This window comes from Erigeron canadensis, chromosome 9 (assembly GCF_010389155.1).
Source record: "Erigeron canadensis isolate Cc75 chromosome 9, C_canadensis_v1, whole genome shotgun sequence".
NCBI lineage: Eukaryota > Viridiplantae > Streptophyta > Magnoliopsida > Asterales > Asteraceae > Erigeron > Erigeron canadensis.
In genome coordinates, this window is record NC_057769.1 from 36,156,784 (window position 1) to 36,180,547 (window position 23,764).

General features: G+C 30.7%; 2 protein-coding genes across 2 annotated transcripts; one reads left to right on the forward strand and one right to left on the reverse strand.

Moving 5' to 3' along the window:
• Window positions 1–6,670: 6,670 nt before the first annotated feature.
• Window positions 6,671–11,276, forward strand: LOC122582012 (monoacylglycerol lipase). Its single transcript, XM_043754356.1, has 7 exons — window positions 6,671–7,326; window positions 8,454–8,492; window positions 8,622–8,692; window positions 8,981–9,045; window positions 9,244–9,333; window positions 9,409–9,501; window positions 10,739–11,276. The coding sequence occupies exons 1-7, from the start codon at window positions 6,698–6,700 to the stop codon at window positions 11,153–11,155; spliced, it is 1,404 nt and encodes a 467-aa protein (XP_043610291.1). The 5' UTR covers window positions 6,671–6,697; the 3' UTR covers window positions 11,156–11,276.
• A 5,774-nt stretch (window positions 11,277–17,050) lies between these two features.
• On the reverse strand, window positions 17,051–17,676 carry LOC122582740 (lachrymatory-factor synthase). The gene has a single exon (XM_043755163.1). The coding sequence runs from the start codon at window positions 17,650–17,652 to the stop codon at window positions 17,146–17,148; it is 507 nt and encodes a 168-aa protein (XP_043611098.1). The 5' UTR covers window positions 17,653–17,676; the 3' UTR covers window positions 17,051–17,145.
• Window positions 17,677–23,764: the final 6,088 nt, after the last annotated feature.

Here is a 23,764-nt window from a genome sequence, read left to right on the forward strand (position 1 = left end):
ATACTAATATACTATCAATACCAATTAGGCGGGTTAAATATAAACTTGAGACTCTAAATTTACAATCTATAGAATATATCTAATTAAACTTAAGTGAATTATTGGCCTATTGGGTAACAAATATATTATGTTGTATATATGTGAAAAGACGTACTTATATATAAGTTGATGCTACATCCAGTGCGGCCAGTGATGCATTATCATTATCAATTTACAAGTTTGTAACCGGTTGGATACAGGCAATGTCAATAGACCAAATTTAAATTTGATAATTTATTAAACATTTAAAAGATATCTAATCTAGAGAAGCGATAAATCTACAACACATATTAGTCATCTACAACAAATGTACATGTTTTACTGTACAATTTATAACTGCGTAAAACATACATTGTTGTAAATTGCTAATAATTGTTGTAGATATATCATTCATCAATCAAATAATGATCCCAATAATATTTCTCTGCTGGTTTAAAGAAAAAATAATAATGATCCAAATGTAGTCTTCTTATGTTCTGACTTTCGAGACCATTTGTGTAGCTTCCTAGCTTTTACTTGTGATCGCTTATGTTTAAAGGAGTTTTCCAAAAATTCAGTCTTATATAGTTTTTTCTCACATACCCAGGCTGTCTTGATAGAGAATTAAATATCCACTTTATGATAAATCCAGTATAATTTCATAATAGGTTTTCTTTTCTAAAGAAAATAAAGTAGTGAAAACATACATCTTTTTTAAAAAGTTAAACTATCAACACGTACATGTGAGGGTATATAATGATTCGTACAATACCAAACATGTTTTAAGGTGTTGTATTGTACAATGATGTGAAACATGTTTGATGTTATACGGTTAAAAATAAGTGATATACAAATCCATCACGTGAGACTAGAAGTATGACTTTTTAAGTTTTTAACCATGGATCAACTCAAATATCATTTAAGCCAAGACCTTTTCATCTAAAAACCTAATAATAATGCAACTCCGTATATAATTAGAACTGTTATTAGTTCGTCAAGGCATCAAATGATTTACGTAGTTTTATGTCTTTTCTGTTGCCGCCTCAAGTCAAACACAACGAAAAAGAAAAACGTACCTAAAATTAGTTTATTTTTCAAAAAAATATCAGAATAATCTCAATATTTGTGACATACTTTTCACTGATTTTAGGAACGGACAAATGACCGATAGAGCTTAAAAAAAAATTCATTCAAAATTGAAAAGAGAAGGTAACATTATTTTGGTTTTCTTTGTTTTTCAGCGTGGATCCCTGGACCACTTCTTTATTTAGAAAATCATTATTATGAGCCGCTAAATTAAATGAAAGTAATACGTAAATAACGATTTTGACGCTTTATTGAGATACTACTTCTAGTGGTCCTACTTTACAAGGCCGTCTCCAAATACGAGTATATGTAACAAAAGTCCGGGGCCCGAATGGAGAATTAGAATGGGCCTCTAACATAATAAATTACTATTAAAGCTTAATGTTTTGACTTGTGAGTTGTGACGATAAATGTTTTATCGCCAATAATAATCTAAATTTTTGATTTGGATCTTTAGGGATGATAAAGTTTTAGTTTTTTTCCTCCGAATACTAAAAACGATTCATGGTCAATATCTTATTGTTTAGAAAACTTGTAAAACTTCAGTATTATACGATGAGTTTTTTTTTATGTTATATCCAGACGGAATGTTTTAAAGAAAGACCTTAAATCACGCAATGAATTCGAGCCATAGAGATATAACTTCTTTTTATTCATTTACAAAGATGACGACGACCTAGACATAGATTTACGATATGTTATATGCACATTACATAAAGGATGTAATAAATTTAGAAGTTTCACTTTAAAGTCTATCTAGAACTTTGTAATAATCGAACACTAGTTAGTAGTGACTTTGATTTTGTCAGTCACGTACGAAGTTGATTGTTTTTTCCAATTACTAATCCAAAATATATAATTATTTGTAATGAAAGTAAAAGATAACAACTATAGAAAGATAGTGGTGAGGGTTTTTCGCGTGTCTTGGATAACTGTAATTCACAAGTTTTTTTTATCTTTTTCGTAATTCTCACAGTTTAAGTCACGAAATGTGTCTAGGTCGTGTACTAGTTTGGGCCTAGATAGTGAATGTAATTGTAATTGTATTTCTTTCTTGTATTTGGGTTTCTAATTCTTTGCTAGAAGTAACTTATATTTTAATATACACTTTGTCGTTAAAAAAAACAACTACAGAAAGATAGAGTTTTAAAGCAAATCCCCCTTTGTATAGGAATTGTCCGAAAAGGTTCAATTGAATCCCATACTTTCATGGTCTCTATCTCTGTCTCAACTCTGACCGACTCGCATTGACTTAGCAATTTGTATATTGGTCCATCAACCAAAAAGTTTGTTCGTTAAATTCTTCTTATTAACAAATATGTGAATAATAATATGTGAAAGTATAAATCAATATTAATGTGATAACATTAAGTTAGTAATTTCGTATACTACAACTTGATAAAAACTCTTCATATTATAGACCAGAAACATACCAACGCAATATGGGAACGTAAATAATTATTCTACATCTTAAATTAAAAAAAATATATATCTTATACTAGAATAGTAGATTACTCAAATGCTTTGTATATTTGTATAGAATATTAGATATCTACCCGTACACTAAAACATGATTGTAACATCTTTAATGTAACACATGGTGCTTTCATTAAACTAACATGTGTCCCATTTAAATATAAGTTAGTTTTCATAGTTATTTAATTATATATATATATATATATATATATATATATATATATATATATATATATATATCAACTAACCATATATAATAAATAAATAAAAATAAATAAATTAGCAAATATTAGAACCATCATAATAAAATTGTCGTGATGCTCATTCCTTTTCTAATTCTAATTCTAAATTTACTAATATATATAAAGATAACTAGCACGGTACCCGCGCTATGCGGCGGTATTCGTGGCGGCGACGGTATTAGTGGGTGACGACTGTTAGTGGAAGAGGTGGCGTCGAGTAGTATAATGTAAAAGTCTTTAATGTAAAGAGTTAATTGAGATATTTTAAAAGATTAAGGACTAATGGTGTAATATATCATTAAAGGTATTTTAGACATTTCTCCCATTTAACTTTCAACATGGGGGCTATTCTTTTTATAATATAATATAGATAATCAAATCAAATTATGATTCAAGTTTATACGTTTTTAAGGCTGTTCCTATCTACCGAAGGTTATAAATAAAGTCGCTTACAAATGAAACTAACTCAACTAACAGATGCATCATTGGGTTTTTCCACAGCTCTTGGGTTCGACTCTTAGGAGTGACAAGTCTGTGGGGTTTTTCCCTGAATCACCTGTAACGGCTTATGGTCTACATCTTGTAGTCTAGAGTACGTGCAAGACTTCACCATTATACGGTGAGGTGTTCCTTGATGTCGAATACATATTTAAAAAAATAAAATAAATAAAGTCGCTTCCTTTAAGGCTTTAATCGGGAACTCTTTCCACTTGCAAAAGATATTACTCCTTGATAATATACTGGGTATTTTACCCGCATGATGTGCGGCTATTTTAATTAATGATGAATGTTGATTTATTGTAGATATGGTCTAAAAGAGAAACTTGCTCCTGGGAACTAACCGTTAACGAAATTGGCGTTATACAAATAGTGATAATTATGTCAATTTAGTTTGTGTCGAAAAGATGATAACTCAGTTAGTGACTACAAATGTGTAATGGCCACTTAATATAATAGAAAGAGGAATTCGTTAACATTAGTTTATTCATTACCTTGATCAAAGAAAAGCCCTTGAGTAGGATAGATTAGTAATGTATAAAGAATTGTTAAAATTTTAAGAAAGATGAAACCTAATTTATAGGGTAAAATGATATCATTTATCTAATTAAAATATTCAAATTCCTATTAAGAAATTTAATACTCCATATATATTTATTAAAATACATTGTTATCTTTGCCTAAAAGATTTGAATCTAATTATGAATAAAATAAACTTTATACTACGGATTAAGTTAAAACCCTATAAAGATATAGTTTCTTATTTAATAATACTAATTATTACATATATATTTAAAAAGCAAGTATAATATAGCAATATCGTTATAAAATCTTTAAACCATTTGTTGTTTTTTTTTGTTTAGATGAAATTGTTATTTTTTACTTTAATATATAAATATAAATTAAATATATATATTAAATATTAAATATAAATATAAATTGTGGGGAAAAATATAGAGATGCCACATAGGATAAATCCTACGTGGCAATATTTGAAGCTTGCTTTAGGTTGGAAGAAGACTTTAGAAGGCTTGGATTCTTACTGTTTTAATAATTATATAGATATTTGAGTTTATGTATGTGATTTCAGTTTATGCATTTAAATTTACTTTTTTTCTTTATTACTGTTTTTATATCTATTGTGATGAAGTTTTAAATGTTTTCATCGTTTATTTATATTTATTACGAGGGTTGGTGTCCACGCGTTGCGGCGGTTAAACGGTGATAATAATACAAAACAGTGGAGGAGGAATCGATATGCGTGTGTGTAAATAGAAAGGAGAGAAAGAAGTGATTGTATAGAATTAGAGATAATGTGTGAATTAAGGGCAATATGGGGATATTGAAAAGATTGCTGAATTTCTTAAAATAGAAAGTCTAATATGTTTTATAAGGGATTATAGAAGTAGGGGTATTTTAGGAATAACGAAAAATTGCTTAATTTCTTAATTCCAATACCCTTTATAAGGGTTTATAGATTAGATAATATTAGTTAATCAATCCGGGTTGCTTAATTACAACTTTAAAACCAAAAAATATCTAGAAATATGTATGTAATTTGTTGTCAATACATTATAATTTGATATAGAGATAAAATATATTTGTAAAGATGAACATTAATATATAAAACAGATGATGAAAAAATAAAAAGTAATTATCACTAAACAATGATAGATTTAAAATTAAAAATAAAGAGGTAGGATACAGTCAATCATTTTTCATATTAATTAAAAAATTTAAGGTTAAAAAGTAATATGGAAAAAAAAATGACATAGGGTATAATATAAAAAATAGTTTATAACGTCATATATTTCTAAACAATAGCTTAGAAAAAAATGTTGACATGTCACATAGGAAAAAAGCTTTTAGAAACAATTTTGTTTTATTTATATAAGAAATTATGAATAGGTTTATAAACTTTATGTTTTTAAATATATATATATATATATATATATATATATATATATATGTAAAGATCAATGAATTAATGTTCACATTGGTTTTAATGTGTATTTTAGGCTTGATATTTTAATACTATGAATTTGTTTGACTAATACATTGCTAATGCATTTATTTGTTTAGGTAAGCATTCGTTCATATTAGGGGTGAACAAAAACCGAACCGGAAAACCAAGAACCGAAAAAACCCGAAAAAACCGAACCGAAAAACCAAAAACCGAACGAAATCCATTGGTTTGGTTTTTGTTTTCCAAAAACTAAACGGATCGGTTCGGTTTCCGGTTTCATATGTCAAAAAACCGATCAAAAACCGAACCGAACCCATTATATTTTAATTTATTACATATAATTTGTAAATATGTTAATATATTTAAACTTTTTGTCTTTTTAGTGTACAAATCTATATAAATTATATGTTTTAGATGAAAACGTACAATAAAATCAATTCGTTGTATAAAAGTTATATAAATTTTAACACCTAAAAAGTATAATTAGTTACTAAAAAGCATATTTATATTTTAGTTTCTATATCATAGCTTTTTTGTTAACATATGAAAATTAAATATATAACATCATAAACAAAAAAGTAAATTTAAAAAAAAACTGAACAAAAACCGAAACCGATCCAAACCGAACCAAAAAACCGAACCGAACAAAAAACCGAATTCAACGGTTTTGATTTTCTAAAAACCGAATTGATCGGTTCAAAGGTCGGTTTTAGCTAAAATCGATCCAAACCGACCCATTCTCACCCCTAGTTCATATGACTCATTGAAGGTGAAACCATTGACATGGTTCATTGAAAGCTAAACCATTAAGATGGTTGATGATAATAAAGAGGTATCTTTTTACTTAATTGAATTATATAAGCTATATTAAATTGATGATTGACGATGATATAGTGATTTTTTAATTTGCTATATTAATATAAATTTTTCAAAATTGCTAAATAAAATTTGAAAAATTGTGGTTAATGTGCATAAAAAATTACACTCTTTATATCGAAAGTCCAAATATTATGGTAAGTATATAACTTTATATTGTATTTATCATTACTGCTTGTTATAATTTAGCTTTGGTCCTCATTTACTTTGACTACAATTTATTTCATACCGACGAATCATGTATGTGACATATTCGATACAATCTATATAGCTAAATTATTTTAATGATACAATCTATATAACCACCGTAATTGTACAGGTATTAGGACTGATTAGATATATAGATTATCGATCACAAAATGAGAGATGATATACTTATTCGAATTATTGATTTATTTACCATAACACTTCATATTAAGGAATAAAGTAAATCGATATCCATATATAGATATATACGATACATATTATTCCCCTCCCCATATATATTGGAAGTCGATGTGTTTAAAACTCAACCCAAAACTCCATTTCTTTCTACATGTGGTGTCGAAAATTACAAAGTCTTCCATCACCACAACAGACTCCACGACGACTTTTTCATCTCCCCCTAAAAACTAACCCAAACACACCATTTCATTACAAAAAAACTAATAATAATATTATTATTATTAAACCAAACCACCACAGCCACCTCCATTCCCATTCCCATTCCCATTCTCACCCCAAACAAAACAATCAAAAAAATTCTCTATTTTTTTCCCTTCAAATTCCTAATCGAATGGAAACAGAACAACTAACTTCCGGCGCAAGCAACCGAATAATCCCGGTTTTCAAAAACCTACACAGATCAATCTCGATTCACCGTTTGTTGACATTTATTCAATCCTTCTTTTTATGGTTTCTTTTTATTCTCCGCCGTTACCGTCGTCAATCCCCGCCGTTATCTCCGTCATCCTCCTCATCTTCTTCTTCTCCTTCCAAACGGAAATTCTATTTCCGGCTAAAAGAAATTGAAGACGATTCGATTAAACGACGCGCTCTTGCTGATGGAATTCAGATGCTAACGTCATCTAAACCGTTGTCTACTGTTGCCACGTGGACTTTTTACGGTACCGGTAAAAACGCGTTGTTTTGCCGGTCGTGGATGCCGGTTGCCGGTGAAATTAGGTGACTTTTAATAGTTATTTAATTTTGAGATTTTTTACTGAATTGCTGAAAATTATTTTTAGAAATTATTTATGAATTATTGACAATTTGGTTAATTATAGTAATTGATTATTGAAAATTTTTAGCTAATTATAGTAATATGTTTGTATTAAATTTTTTGCAACTTTTGGTTGTATCTTTTTTTTTTTCTTAATTATAATTATAGGAATTTATAATTAAGAAATGAATTGACATTAATTAGAGTCATGTGTATAGTTGACTTTTCTTGTTCTTATGCTGACTAATATTTCATATTAATTATTATTGAATTATTAAAAAATATGTATGATGATATTGATATGACATGAAATGAAATATATATTACGGTATGTTTTATATTGCATGATACTTATTTGTTAAAAGAATTAGAAATTAAATTATGAGATATAAATATGCAATTTTTAGTTCATTTTCGACATAAATGACATTAAGGATCTCCGTAGAGTTTTCGGTTCGATTGTTAGGTTTAGATATTAAAGAAACTAGTCAGCTTTCGGTTTCTGGTCAAGGGATCAGCTCTAGTGTTTCTAATTTGGTTTGCAATATTATTTAAAGAGTTGATTAACTTTGAAGTTTGAAAAATCAACTTGTTGACCCGAAGACGTTGACCAGTTCTTCTTCTCTTTTGAAAGGATAGAGTAAGTTGCATGTTTACTTAATCATACTCTTTGGTAGTCAGAAGCTCGAGTTTGGAGAAAATTTGCTGTTTAAGTAATTAAGTTATTTATCGTCTGTGTTTTTTACTTGAGTTTGGATTTGGCTTTTGCCGCTTAATTAATTGGTTGCTCATTGCTATGAAAAGTTAGGTTTGGATGGGAGTTGTAAGTAGAACCTAGTTGTCTTGTTCATTTCTTCTAGTGGATGTTTCGATCACCTTTTCTTAAATGCAAAAGTTCCGGAATTTATGGATTAGTAGAATCTAGAGCAGAAAAGTCTGCGAGTTCGGTTAAATTAGCAACTAGTTATTTTTTCGTGACTGAAGTATTCAGACTCCAAACTATTCTGTGAACGATAGTAGTTTCTCTTATTGTCATGCTTCACAATTTCAATAGTTAATATTTGCTTATTTTTCTGATTTCCTTTTCCAGGGGTATATTGATCATTATACACGGTCTGAACGAGCATAGGTAAGTTACCACCCCCGACCCCCGTATCTCCCTTATTTATTCCAAGCCCATAAAAATATGTTGGTGGTGAGATAGTATGTACTTAAATGTTGTGGTATATTTAATTTGTCATGTCATGCATAATTGCAGTGGAAGATATGCTGATTTTGCAAGGCAACTCAATTCCTGCAACTTTGGAGTGTATGCAATGGACTGGATAGGTAGGTATGTTGTGTATATTTTTGCTAATGTATGACTATTGGCCATATCAATCATCTTTCTGCTGCTTAAAATAAAACCGGTTTGCAGAACTACTATAAATTAGAATCGCCTAAGCATCTGGCTCAATAGATCACTATGAAGCTGTCACCTATTATACAAGCTTCTAACCAAAGATGTTTCATTTTTGCCTTAAATATGCTTGGCATTTGAAATGTAAGATTTATCTTGGACGGATAACATAGACACCTCTTACATATGTAAGTATTGAAAGTTTCTCATTGTTTTAGGTCATGGAGGGAGTGACGGATTGCATGGATACGTTCCATCACTGGATCATGTTGTGGCAGATACTGTGAGTGTACTTTTTTTGCAATGTATTTACTTTCACAACATTCATTAAAATAATGATGTATTCTCAGTTTCTCACTATTCTGCTGTACACACTATATATAGATACCCAATGACCCATATATAAATACATAACTGTGTGGTTGTTGATTTGATAATTTTCTTTTCGGTTTTATTAACTTTGTATGCTGCTATATATTAGGGGTCTTTCTTGGAGAAGATAAAGGCAGATCACCCAGGTACACCGTGCTTTCTATATGGGCACTCAACTGGCGGAGCCGTGGTTTTAAAGGTAACAGTACTTGACAGATTTGTGGACGCGTCTTGACTTTAAAGCTAAATTTGATCATTTTTTACTTCTATTTAGGCTGCTAGTTATCCTTATATTGAAGAACTTGTGGAGGGAATTATACTAACTTCACCTGCATTGCGTGTTAAACCTTCACATCCCATAGTCGGGGTAGGTCATCTACTTTCATCTCTATTTATCATATTCTCACTAGTAACACAAATGAGACACTTCATGTTTATTTACACCATTTTCTTTTGTCTCCATCTTGAAACAATTGGGACCAGTATTTTTTATTAGCAACTCTTCAAACAGAGTGTCACTGGGACCTAGAATATGAAAACATTAGATGTTGAATGCGAATTGGATATGCACTTTTAAGCCAATCAAAGTCCCAGTTTGCATCTATATTGTCATCATCATTATCTGTTGGTGTGGCAGGTAGGAGTTGAACAACATCTGTGCATGAAAACTGATGTTATGGATTGCCAAAACAATAATGAATTCAAAATGTATGGAACTCTAATGGTTATACACTAATGTAGCTGAACTCCCCTACTACTCGTTTCTACCCCAAAGAAAATATAAAGACTACTAACATAGGTTCAAACGAAGTGAATTAGTGAATAATATAATGTTAGTAAAGTAATGGGCGAAAAATCTTCTATTTATTGGTCATCATCTAGAAGCCCCTACCCATCACCACTTTTGTGAACAATGTGTTTTAGGATCCGTCACAAACTATGATAGGATAGGAAGAGGGAAGACAATTTTTATGTGCTTAAGCAAAATGTTTACATGCGTGAGTGTTGCTAGACTTATGATATATGAGGTCTTCACATTCTCATATTTAAGTACACTTTATTGAGGAAATAACTAAGGGTCTAAGGTGATCTTTTATTCTTTTTAGTTGATGTATTCATAACAAATAAGTGGAATTGTCATTCTCAGTTGCCAACTTTTAACCGCCATAACCAAGTTAACTAGGCTCTGCTAGGGATTGAGACCACTATCAACTTGCAGTATGCTTTATGTCCAACACAATCACTTAACAAAGTAGCTTTAATGCTACCACACACCAGCTTCCTCACTAAGGTGGCAATTAATTATGTCTGGGCTGATTCAGGGTCTGTTCTATCTCAAACACATTTCACGCTGACCTGCTGTCCGTTTCAGTCCATACTAAGAAATGATTAGTTTCAACCTTAAACTGTTTTGAACTTTTGACCCAATACCCAACATCTCTTTCCCTGACCAAACCCTGTTGTCCCCTTTTTTCATCATTTCCATAAAGTAGACAGACTTTTAAAGAACTTAACAAACTTGCATCATTAGGATAGAAAGTAAATTAAATTCACAATAGTGCAAATCTTGTTTTACGCATTGATCTTCTTATGTCTTTATGCAGGCTGTTGCTCCCTTATTTTCACTTGTTGCCCCAAAATACCAATTCAAAGGTGCCAACAAAAGGGGTATTCCGGTTTCTAGAGACCCAACAGCTCTAGTAGCCAAATACTCTGATCCTTTGGTGTACACCGGGCCAATGAGAATCCGAACGGGCCATGAAATTCTTCGCATCTCTTCTCACTTGATGCGTAACTTTAAGTTTGTGACCGTACCATTCTTTGTTCTACATGGAACTGCAGATAAAGTAACAGATCCGCTTGCTTCTCAAGATTTGTACAACGAAGCAGCTTCAAAGTACAAGCACATAAAGCTGTACGAAGGGTTCTTGCATGATCTTCTGTTTGAACCTGAACGTGAAGAAATCGGGCAAGACATTATTGATTGGATGAATAGGAAGCTGAGTTGCAACATTTCTTGAAAATTGAAATATTAGGTCATGATTTTGGTGGCTTGTTCAAAAGAATTTATATGTATGTATGTATGTCTATGAATTCGGACCTTTGGTGATTGATAACAATCCTATATCTAGATTGAGTCCTGCATCTTGTTCATATTATTTTTAGGTTATAAATAGCAAATCAATTCACACAAGCACTGTCAAAAGAGCTATGAGGTATATGGCTAAGAACCCAATAAATATGGGAGCATCTCATCGGGTAAATAACACAAATTGTTCATATGATTTGCATGTTTTCCAAGTACCATGAGCCGTAGCTATTCTGAATTAACCATACCGACCCTCTCCATATATGGACTAAATTATACGTACCCTCTCTATCAAACGAGAAGCTAGAATAGATTGCACCCAGAAACGATGATTAAAGACCCCAACTAATGACTATGAGTATTATCCCTAAGGAATAAAAGGTTAACAACATGGACATAACTATGTTGTAACTCTGATATTCGAAGTGAGTGACTGGCAATTTCTGGAAGATTAGATACAAAAATATCAACCACGACATTAATGACACTTGACCTTTAGGAAGAGAAGTTTCATAGTGAAGGAATAGATGCGTATGATGAAAAGGTCAGCTTTCATCCCTTTTAGTTTTGGGTTTAAATTACCATCTTATAGTAATATTTCTCTTATAATGTTTGTAACTTTTTTCTTACGTTGAAGGGTAGTGTATACACCACAATAATTCCTCAGCGAATTTGCTCTTTATTTCTCAGATGGATAATCTATTAACATATTCTAGCAGCAATACAGCCACTAAATAACAATTTAAAATTTGATAAATGTGACATGTGATGAATTTGGTGTGGCTAAAAAAAGATCAAGCTATGGCCTATGAGGTAAGGTCATGATGAAAGGAAAATTAGTGGAAATCATGCTTTATATAATGTATGGATTTTGCATGTTTTTAGGCATATAATAATTTAAGATTAGGCATGGTAGTTAAAAAGTTGTAATGTTGTATGCTCCCTGCTAGTTGAGTGACGCCCAGGGCGATTTCCCCCTTCTCCGGGACTCTATGTATATATTGCATGGTAGTCAAATTAGCTCTCAACTCATTCACTATATGAGTTTGAATGTTTGATCAACCTTTTATCAAAATACACATCGTCTCCTTAAAGTAGCATACAACACTTGAAAATAGCAGCTTATGTTAGTAGATAGAGCCACAGAGGAGTTAATAGGCATATAAATGATGGACGTCTTGTCATTATGCTGGATCTTTCTTCCTCTCAGTCAAGTCCATATGAGACATATTCAGGGGGGTATTTGGCCGAAACTTTAATTTCTTTGCTTATACTTATCTATAAACACTAGCTTCTTGATTATATCTTTAGAGTTATATGCCTACACAATGCGACGATGGTGGTGGCAGTGCGGGATGGTGGCGGCGGCGACGGTGGTGGTGGTAGTGTCGAAAGCGGTGGCGGTGACGGGTGATGGGGGCGGTTATGATGGTGAATGTTAAAGTAATTGATATTCAAGGTGTCTTTGGGATTTAGCCCAACTGGACATTTAATGCCCTTTATCTCTTTCAGTCAAATGTTGGTCATGGGTTCGAAACCTTTGAAAGGCATATTGGGAAGTCCTTGCCAATGTGGTGGGGCATGAGGGTTTTATCTAGCATTTAGCTGGTTTCCTCCAGAACGGTAGTGGGACTTCCACCGCCAGTCATGCCCTCGGATTGATTTTGTTGGTGATGTGGTCGATCTCTACCGGACGATGAATAGACATGCCGCTAACTCCAATCACCATTGATGTTCAAAAAAAAAATTGATGTTCAAGGTGGTAGTGTAGTTATGTCAAGAATTGAGTGGTTTATGTTGTAAATTATTTTATTAAGGGTATTATAGGTATAGTAGGTTGAGACGTTTAAATTAGTGAATAAAGAGAGGGGTATTTTGAGTAGTTCAAACTTATAATTTGAAAAAAAGGGAGGAGTTGATGTTTTATATAGTAGTATAGATAAATATAGATAGCTGATTAATGAATATATAGTGTTTGGATTAGCTTATTGGCTTATATAGAAAAGAGATCTATATTTCAAAATGTAAAGAACTTCATATGAATTATCCTAGTATATATGGAACTTCAATCTTGTGAATTGCATGTAACAAACTTTCAAATCTTGTGTATTGTATGTATCCGAGTATATGTGGCAATCACATAAGCTGCAACTTGTAAGTTTTTGATTTGTTAAATACATACAATGCACAAGATTTGAAAGTTCATTATATACAATGTATACGATTAAAGTTCTATACACACTATGACAATTCGCGTAAAGTTATTTACATTTTGAAATACTAATGCCTATAGAAAAAGAGGAAAAGTGAGTATGGGGCTGTTAGACACTCAACTTGGGTGAAAACCCCTCGCATGCTAATTTTTCAATATTTTGAATAAATGATTGAACTCTTATGTTTTTTATGAATTAAAAGTTCGTATCTAAGAGGTTTTTCACCCAACTTAGGTGTCTAATAGCCCCATATTCATTTCCCCCGCTATATATAAAGACACATAGAATATATCTTTACATACCGTACAGTGTATTGAATACTAGTATATTAATATATACTAAAAGCCAACTGACCTAACCGTAATTGACCAATCATATCTTTCAATTTCTCAAAATTACTTAAATCAACACATGTCTAAATTAATTTACTATAACACCCCAATAATTTTAAGATAAATAAATTAACTCATTTTTATAGTTTTGACTTTAAATTAGTTTCCTAGTATTTTATTTTTGGATATGGGGTTAATTTAGTTGGAACTTTAACGGATAGCGGGTAAAAATACCCACAAAAGTTAGTCAAGGGCGTGGCACTCATAGGAAGTGCCAGCCATTTCCTTTTTCCACTTCTCACATTTTCACTCTTGTTCATCATCATTCCTCCATACAACTTCATCTCAATTCTTCCAAAATCAAAGACTAATTCTTTCAATCCAAGAATAAAAATCATAATAATAATTATCACCATCAAATAATCTCCATTCAAGAATTGAAAAGCTAGGGCTTGCGGGTTTTGTGGTGGTGGCCAAAATTGCTAGAAAAAAAGAAAGGAAGAAGAATTTTCCAACTTAAGTCTAAGCATTAACCTATTGTTTGTTGAGGTATTGAATTCCCCTAATTTAGTTTTTATCTTTCTTTTTGAATTTAGGGTTCATGGATAAACCAAATTGGAGGTTTTTGCTAGAAAATGAATTATGGTTAATTTCTCCCAATTCCTTAGTTAACCTAGTTGTCATTGAGTTATATGATGTGTTTAATTATGAAATTGATAAGTTCTAAGTAATATTTTGAGTTTGCAAGAAAAGATGAAATTTTTGCTAGTTATTGAAATGTGGTTGAAAAAGGTAAGATAAACTACCTAATTTTGTTGTTAAAGGTGGAAGTAACTCAATGACAAATGGGTTGGGTTTTGGGTTTGGAAAAGGCTAGTCAATGAGAATTTGGTAATTTTGAGCAACTAGATGAAATGGCCACATGTTGGGGGTAAAATGAGATTTTTAGCAAAATGATAGATTATTGAGATTGATAAGTTAGAAAGATTGAGCTTTGTTAAGTGAAACTTGATTTTAAGCCAACTCAAGGAAATTGATTTTGGGTGAATAGGAATGCTAGTGAATCGTTAGTTTGGCTAAGTGAGTCAGCCAAGATTGTGAATAAAGTCTTATGTGCATATTGTATTGAATTGATAGGTTGAAAGCTTTGCACTTGTTGTTGCATTGTTGATTGTTGATAGTCGCGGAGAAGGTGAGTACTCTTGCATACCTTTATGTATACGTTGGGTAAATCGACCACATCATGTTGAAGCCTTTTGTCTATGTGTGGTGTTGACCACATCATGTTGAAGTTTATTTATCCATGTGTGGTGATTGATTCGGCGTAGGCCCATATGGGGCATAATGTTTATGAGGCCTAAGAACCTCCGGGGCCTAAGAATCCCGATAGTTAATCATGTTGATGATTGTTTAGCGTATGTGGATCCATGTATGTTTTGTTAGCGCAAAAGTGAGTATGAAAGTGATGATATGACGGTATCATTGGCTACATGCGATAGTCTTTTGTGTTTTTGCCCTCCTTCGTATGTATAATTGTATGCAAGTTTATTCACTAAGCATTCACTTACGTTTTAGTTGTTTACCATTTTATAGGTGGTTCCGGAAGGAGGAACTAGGTATTGTTGATTTGAAGTTGTTGACTTGAAGTGTTAGTGACTTGAAGGTATTTGGTCATCCATAGAAGAATGACATTTTGGTTAGAAACCTAGTTAATTCCCTCTCAAACTCCTGGCTCTTAATACATGTGTCTTTCGAATGAGAATGTTGTGTATGATGTATTTTAAGTCTTTAAGTCTTGACTATTATGGTGGATTGAAGTATAAATCATTTTGGAGTCAACTTGGTCATTTCGTCACTTTGGGTAAATGCGGACGAGTGACCCGCTTGGTTGTTTTAGTGTAAATTTCAATGGTTAAAGTTTCGAATGTAGTAATTATGTTGTAAATTATGTCATGTGAAGGTTTGAAATCAAATTTGATGTGTGATGGAACTTGTGTTTGAGTTTGGAAAAGGTTGCAAATTGAGTTAATAGTTAAATTTGATGTTTTGTGTGTGCAGTAATAGTACAGACGCAGACACGGCTGACCGTGCTCAGCGTCTGCAGTATTTCCTCTTGGTGTTCAGTTTCTGAGAGCACGGACGCAAAGCACGGTCGACCGTGCTTGCGGCCGTAGTTTCTCTGTCTTCGAGCAAAATTTTTTCGAGCTTCATCCGATGTTTTCAAGGTCTGAAACTTATAGGATATGTTTATTATAACATATTAAGGTGTTCTAATTTGTTAGATTTTGAATTTGAACATTTTGAGTTTTTCACCTTATTTTGTCTAAAAATTTTCTAAGTATGGATTGGTCAAATAAAGTCAACTTGTAAAAAAAAATAAATAAAATGGTCGAGTCGAGTTGAGTTCTTTCATTTACACATTTTGGTTTTCCATAACCAATTTACACTTTAACCCAATTTAAACATAGTTAATATTTTATTTTATAATGTCTATCTAATAACAAAATATAACTAAAAGTTAGGTAATTTACAATAGTTTGATTAATACGAATTAATATTTATATCAATATTTTATTTTATATAATTAATTGTAATTAAACTAAAATATTTTTGTTATTAGTAATTGTAATTATCAGACTATAACTAGGATAATCATTCTTGTTATCAGTAATTGGAATCAAACCATATTTAGGATACATTCATACTTATTCTTTTTATATAAACTGAACTCTACATATATTGAGTATTAACATTTAAAAATCTCAATTCCTTTTTTAAATATAATTTTACATTTATTGTATAAGGTTTTTTTTTGTTAATTAATAATTACGGGTCTAAAATCTAGTATAATATGATTTCACATAGTACACTGAAATATAAAAACTACGACAATTAAATAGCATCATTATATTTCAAAACTAATTTAACATATGTAATTAAATAGGGGTGCTCATATTCCTATCACAACTTTTGATCTATTTATTACAAACATGTTTTACTGACTTATACAATATGTTTTAATAATTTACTGTTGTGTTAAATATATCAAATTATGTGGTGCGAATATCAATTGTCATAGGTTTGAGTCCTTACTCGCATGATGAGTTTGTGAGAGATTGAAGGGGAATGAAGGATTTGAGCCTTGTATTTGATCCTTAGTCATAAGGGAGGGTTTGCAAATTGCCTGGTTCCCGTCCGTTTGTGCAGATCGGGCCGCTCCTGGGTTCACTCGTTATGAGATTCGAAATTGGGACAGTCAACAGTGGTCGAGCGAGTAACCTCTAAAATAAAAGTACACGTTATTTTCACAAATAAGTTTAAAAAGACGTATCATAAAAGTATTTGATACCATAACATAGAGTAGTAGTCGAATTCAATTAATTATTAGTAGCAGCTTGAAGAGCCTCTTCCATTTTCCCAGCCATGGCTTTTAGAGACGAATCAACATAGCCACACAAATCTTCAAACCTCCATCCTTGTACGGGATCAGCCACGAATGACCACTCAATCTTACACCCATGATCATCAATATTCTCGATCACTTTCAACTCAGCCATATAACAAGTAAACCCAATGTTATTTTCCATAATCTCATAGCTTAAACACCGGTGTGCATGATCTATCGATATAAGCTTCTCGTGGCACCACTTGACCGCGGTATTATTATTATTGTCGTTGTCTAAGGTAGAGGCACAATACCTTACTAGACCGGGTTGTCCGTGGTCTCCTTGAACATGGTGGCATGTGTCAATAGTTGGAAGCCATTTATGAATGTTGCAAAAGTCTTCAATGAGTGGCCATATATCTTCTGCTTTGATTGTTTCAAGTTGTGTTGTGGCTTTGCCTTCCCATCTTTTGGAAATTTTTGGTATTTCTTCATCCATGAAAATGATAGAAAGAGAAGTGAAGCATATATGTGGACTTAAATAAATATATATATATATATATATATATATGAAAAAGGGAATATAAGGTTGTTCGACACTTAAGCTTAGGTGTGGAACCCCTCACATACTAATATTTTATTATTTCTTGTTTAATGAATAAATGTATGGGCCCCATGATTTTTATGGATTAAAAAAATAATATGTGAGTGTTTCACAACTAAGCTTAGATACCCAAAAAACAGGAACTTTTGAGAACCCTTTTTCCATCAATAATCATAAGAGTAATATTGTACTTTTCAAATTATTTAATTAAATTAATCAAAATATAAATATATTATCCCATGATTGCATGTATACCAATACTAGCCGGTAATTTTAACCAACAATATTTGAAATTTCAACTATTATTTCTATCGTTACATCAAATGAAAACATAACTTACTTCTTCAAAACATGAAACACTTATATAACAAAAAAAAAATCACATATTTGCATACAAGTGCACAAACAAATTCCATAAAACATTTATATCCAAGATACTTGCATACATACGTTTATGTGAGTAATGCATATGTGATCACTAACTAATCTCATAAAACATATATATTCATGTGGCTAATGCACATGTGATCACTAACTAATATCATAAAATATTTTTATATCCAATATACTTGCATACATATGTTCATGTGATTAATGCACATGTGATTACTAACTAATCTCATAAAACATATATGTTCATGTGACTAATGCACATGTGATCACTAACTAATATCATAAAACATATTGTTTCCAATATACGTGCATACATATGCTCATATGTGCATACATATAACATGCTCATAATGAATATATAATAATGTATGTCCGCCGAAAGAAGAAAAGAGAAACGGTCGTCGACTTTGAAGAAGATAGGAGACTATTTTTGGACTTCGATTAAAGATTAAATCACCCCCACACATCAAATTAATTTGTTGTGACCCACAGATGAATTACACTAATAGAGCTTAGATGAAAAACCGAGCGAAGATATTGTTGGCGATTGAATCAATCAATTAATTCATTCATGATTACCTTCAATTGCTATTGGGTAAAAATTACATGAATGAACATGTGGATCGGCGATGAAGGCATCTTATATTTTAGGATGTTTGTTTTTGAAATCTAAAAAGACTGTATTAGTGGCAAAAATAATGGACGGTTTTTTTCTTATATAATTCCTACAATGCCCTTTTGTCACTATTTTACATTAATTGTCCTTTAATTATTTACAATAATACCATGAATTATTTTAGCCATTGATTAAAATCTTTAAAGGTCATGATTAATTCAAAAGGGTTCCTAAAAATTTTTATTTTTTTAAGGTTCCTAATCTAACTTTTCAAATATATATATATAACCTGTCATGGTAAGGAAGAAAGGAGGAACAGACACACTTGGATAGCGCAGTACAACGGAGAGTTGTATGCTGCGTTCGGAAAGGATGAAATTCTCCCGAAAAGGAATCTATTGATTCTCTCCCAATTGGTTGGACCGTAGGTGCGATGATTTACTTCACGGGCGAGGTCTCTGGTTCAAATCCAGGATGGCCCAGCTGCGCCAGGAAAAAGTATAGAAAAAGCGTTTTACTTCTTCATATATATATATATATATATATATATATATATATATATATATATATATATATTATATATGGGTTGGATATTGTAAAGCAAGTATTAAAGTAAAACAAATAAGATAAGATATTGACCTTTAGCTCATGATAAAATTGATGCATGAAGAATCACGAAGCAATTGATGCACGATGATTTTCATGATGCATGGTAATTTTTAGTGAACAAAAACCTACTGATTTATTTGTTTTACTTTAATACTTGTTTTATTTTACCTAAAACCCATATATATATATATATATATATATATATATATATGGTCATATGGTATTGGATGTTGCCTTTCAGAAAGTATAAGGAAAGAATAAAATATGGTATTGGATGTTATTCATGCGTTAAATAGGATTAATAATTATTAAAGTTATAATATGTTAACTAACATTTATGCATATATGTATCGGGAAAAATGATCCGTAATGCAGATTTTACCTAAACTTAGGTATTGTCCCTTTAAAAAAAATTACAAATTAAATTTTTGAATTTGATAAACATACATAGTCTCCCTGAATTTTAAATAACCTTTCCTGAACTTTACATAATTCCCCTACTTTACCTAAGATAGGTACTACATGTTGTACATAACCTTTTCCCATATGTATTCAAGATAAAAGACATTTTGGACACTTTAATAACTAACCTCTTAAAAAGCAAATGAAAATTGCCGTTCTAAAAAAAAAAAACTAACCTCTTCATTGATCTTCGTAATGAAATCAAACACATAATAAGTCCAACACGATCCACTTGAAATTTAAACAATTTGTTTTTGACATATATGCATTCAAGATACATATTCTTCTTTGAGAACTTTTTTTTAATAATTATAATTATTAGTATAATGATATGTGGTCTTATTTGGCAACCATTCATTCAAAGAAATTAAAAACCACACACTTTTTTTAAATGGAATTTGATTCTAAAGTGTTTCAACAATGATCAAAGTAAGTAGAAAGGGGGTCATTGTCACTTCATGAATGGTATTCTTCGCAAAAGAAGTCATAACCCAGCTTTTTGCTAAATGTTATTCTCAATCTATCACCAAAAGCAATCATTCTTCAAAAGAATTTCTTTTGATATTATCTAATATCTAATACTATTTATAAAGCATTTTACTTTTTTTTTAAGAAAAAAATGATTTGAACTACTTAAAATATCCTTATTCTTTATTCACTAATTTAAACATTTCTGTCTAATATATCTATAATAACTTTAAAGCTCAACCACTCATTTCTTTTGCTCTCCTCAAACCTCAACCATTTATTTTTTTCCCTCTCATCCATAAATCATTTTATTTCTCTAATTCATTCAAAATCTTTTATCTCAAAAACTGTATATCGATAAATTATAAAAATTGTATGATTGTTCTTAAAATTTCATGCTCTTTCATTAAAGATGTAATTCGATATACTTTTGACGAATTTTTAAATCCGAGAGCGGAGCCCGTACGGTTAAGGCATTTGGCTATCATACTCTATGACTTGACCTATCACCCCACCATCTCACCGCCGCACAGGCACTATCTCTCGTTCTTAACTAGTAAGTTTAGCCGCACGTTCCACAACCTCAATTATGTATGTTGGCATATGTTATTTATGTAACTTCATTATGTTTGTTTTAAGCTAAAGTTAAATTGAACTTGTCAAGCTGAATGAAAAAAATAAGTTCATTTTCTAACAAAAGGTTACTTTCATTTTATGAAACTAATTTTTGTAGTTATATCCTAAATTAATTTTACCTTTAAGTTTAATTTTCGATACACAAATCATTGTTGGTCAATAAATTTACAAAGTAACTCCTGATTTTATATTTAATTAACAGAAGTATGTGGTTATCTACCAATATATATATATAACCAGGTCCTAAATTCATTATTAAACAAACAAGAACCCTTAAATAAATTCCATCTTTGATTTAGAGCCATTAAATCAAATTTAATTATTTCATCTTTCTTAAATGATAATTTTAATACTTATACTTTTTATGATTATACAAAAAAAAAACTCTTTAAATTTAATTTACACTTTTTAGTTTTTCATCACAAATTTACACTTTTCACCCAATAATTTTAATCAAGAAATCAAAAATAATAGCTAATATATATATATATATACCCCTTTAAATTTAATTTACACTTTCTGGTTTTCCATCACAGATTTAAACCTTTTACGCAATAATTTTAATCAAGAAATCAAAAATAATATCTAATATATATATATATACCCGCGTAATACGCAGGAAACATAATAATTAATGACATGTTAAATTTTTATACTATCATAAGTTAACAAATATTTAACCAAGTAATATTTAAACCACTAGAAATCATGAAGTTACATTAGTCGTCGATTATATTCCGGTTAACAGTGACCAGACAGTTCGCTTTTAGGAATGAAGTTTGCTTTTGTAACAAACCTTAGTCATTGTTTCTCATATATATTTGTGCGTTATTTAACCATAGTTTTGAAAAATGGATACATCATTTATTAGAGGTCTCGCTAAGTAAAGTTTCGTTTATTTGGATGTCTTTCATTCATTCGGATATGTCTTCATTGTCATTGCAGTTGTGTTTTAACGTTTTGCTTGAATAATTTAGTTATACACTAAAATTGCTAAACAATTTAATTATCAATCTATATATCGCATGTTGTGTTAATCTAACTTAAAATTATGCATAATATGATTGCAATTTTCATACAATTATTTTTTGATATATAATTGTGATATTTTACTATAAACTCCATATTTGTTTTTTACTTTTTTTTTTAAGAAGACCAGTTTGACTCTGGTCCAGTTTTCAAAATATTGATTTAATAAATACGTTATATGATAACAATCCGATACAAAAATGTTTATAACCAAAATTTATTTGTTATAAGATAAAAATCCTATACAAAATATAACTTAAGAGAAACGTATTACATTAAAAAAGAAAATTTTATTGTAATAACAATAAAAATTAATTTTAAAGGTAAAATATGATATAAATTTAAAAATATTAGTTTCTATAATTATATCATTAACAACGTTAATTATTAATGTCTACAAGGAAGTAATAATAGTTTAAATTTAATAAAATTAAATTAAATCTAAAAAAGTTAAATAAGGTAGTATATGACATCATCATTTGATCTAATGTTTCTAAATAAAAGTTAAAATTGGGTTCATACTTTTTCAATTATAAATTAAGGTTTCTCTTTGATATATATTTAGAGATGATAAAATAATACTCTTTATCTTATATCTTATCAAATAGAATAACAGTTAATATTATATAGAAAAAACAAAGCATATTTTGATAGAAATATTTAAGATATGTTACATTTAAAATATATAGATCAATTTTCTATTGATGAAAATAGTAAGCTATATTTTAAACAATAATAAAGTAAAATAGAATTTTTATTATTAAAATTTTTTATTATTTTTTGTAGAACGACTATCTAATCTACTCATACTCCTATATTACACGCATGCATGGGATGAAACCCATGTTTCTCAAAAAATCACTATTAATCCATCCTCACAAATGTGGGAGTGAGACTCGAATCAAGGTAGATCTCCCCAAGGTGAAAGAACTTATCAATTGGTCACCAACCCCATTGGCAAAATATTGAATATTAATAATGACGTAACACGCTGTATCTATAATAGTGATTTTATTAGTGAATAAAATAGTGTCGTAACACCCCATTGACTACTAACATAAGGTCGAACGAAGTTTATTAGTGAATAACTGACTGAATAATCTAATGTTGGAAAAGTAATGGGCGAAAAATCTTTGGCCGTAAATTGTTTAAAGTTCCATATCTTCTATTTATTGGTCATCATCTAGAATCCCCTACCCATCAACACTTTAGTGAACATGGCTTTTAGGATCCGTCACAAACTATTATAGGAAACGGCAGAGGGAAGACAATTGTTATGTGCTTCAGCAAAATGTTTTCATGCGTGAGTGTTGCTAAACTTATGATATATGAGGTCTTTAGTTCTGATATATAAGTACATTTCATAGAGGAAATAACTAAGGTGATTTTTTATTCCTTTTTAGTTGATATATTCAGAACAAATAAGTGGAATTGTCATTCTCAGCTGCCAATCTTTAACCGTCATAACCAAGTTAATCAGGCTCTGCTAGGGATTGGGACCACTATCAAGTTGCAATATGCTTTATGTCCAACACAATCACTAACAAATTAGCTCTAATGCTACCACACACCAGCTTCCTCACTAAGGTGGCAATTAGTTATGTGTGGGGGGTCTGTTCTATCTCACACATTTCAAGATGACCTGCTGTCCAATTCAGTCTATACTAAGAAATGATTAGTTTTAACCTTAACCTGTCTTGACCCGTTACCCAAACCCCATCTCTTTCCCTGACCTGCCCCTGTTGTCCCCTTTTTTCATCATTTCCATAAAGTAGACATACTTTTAAAGAATTT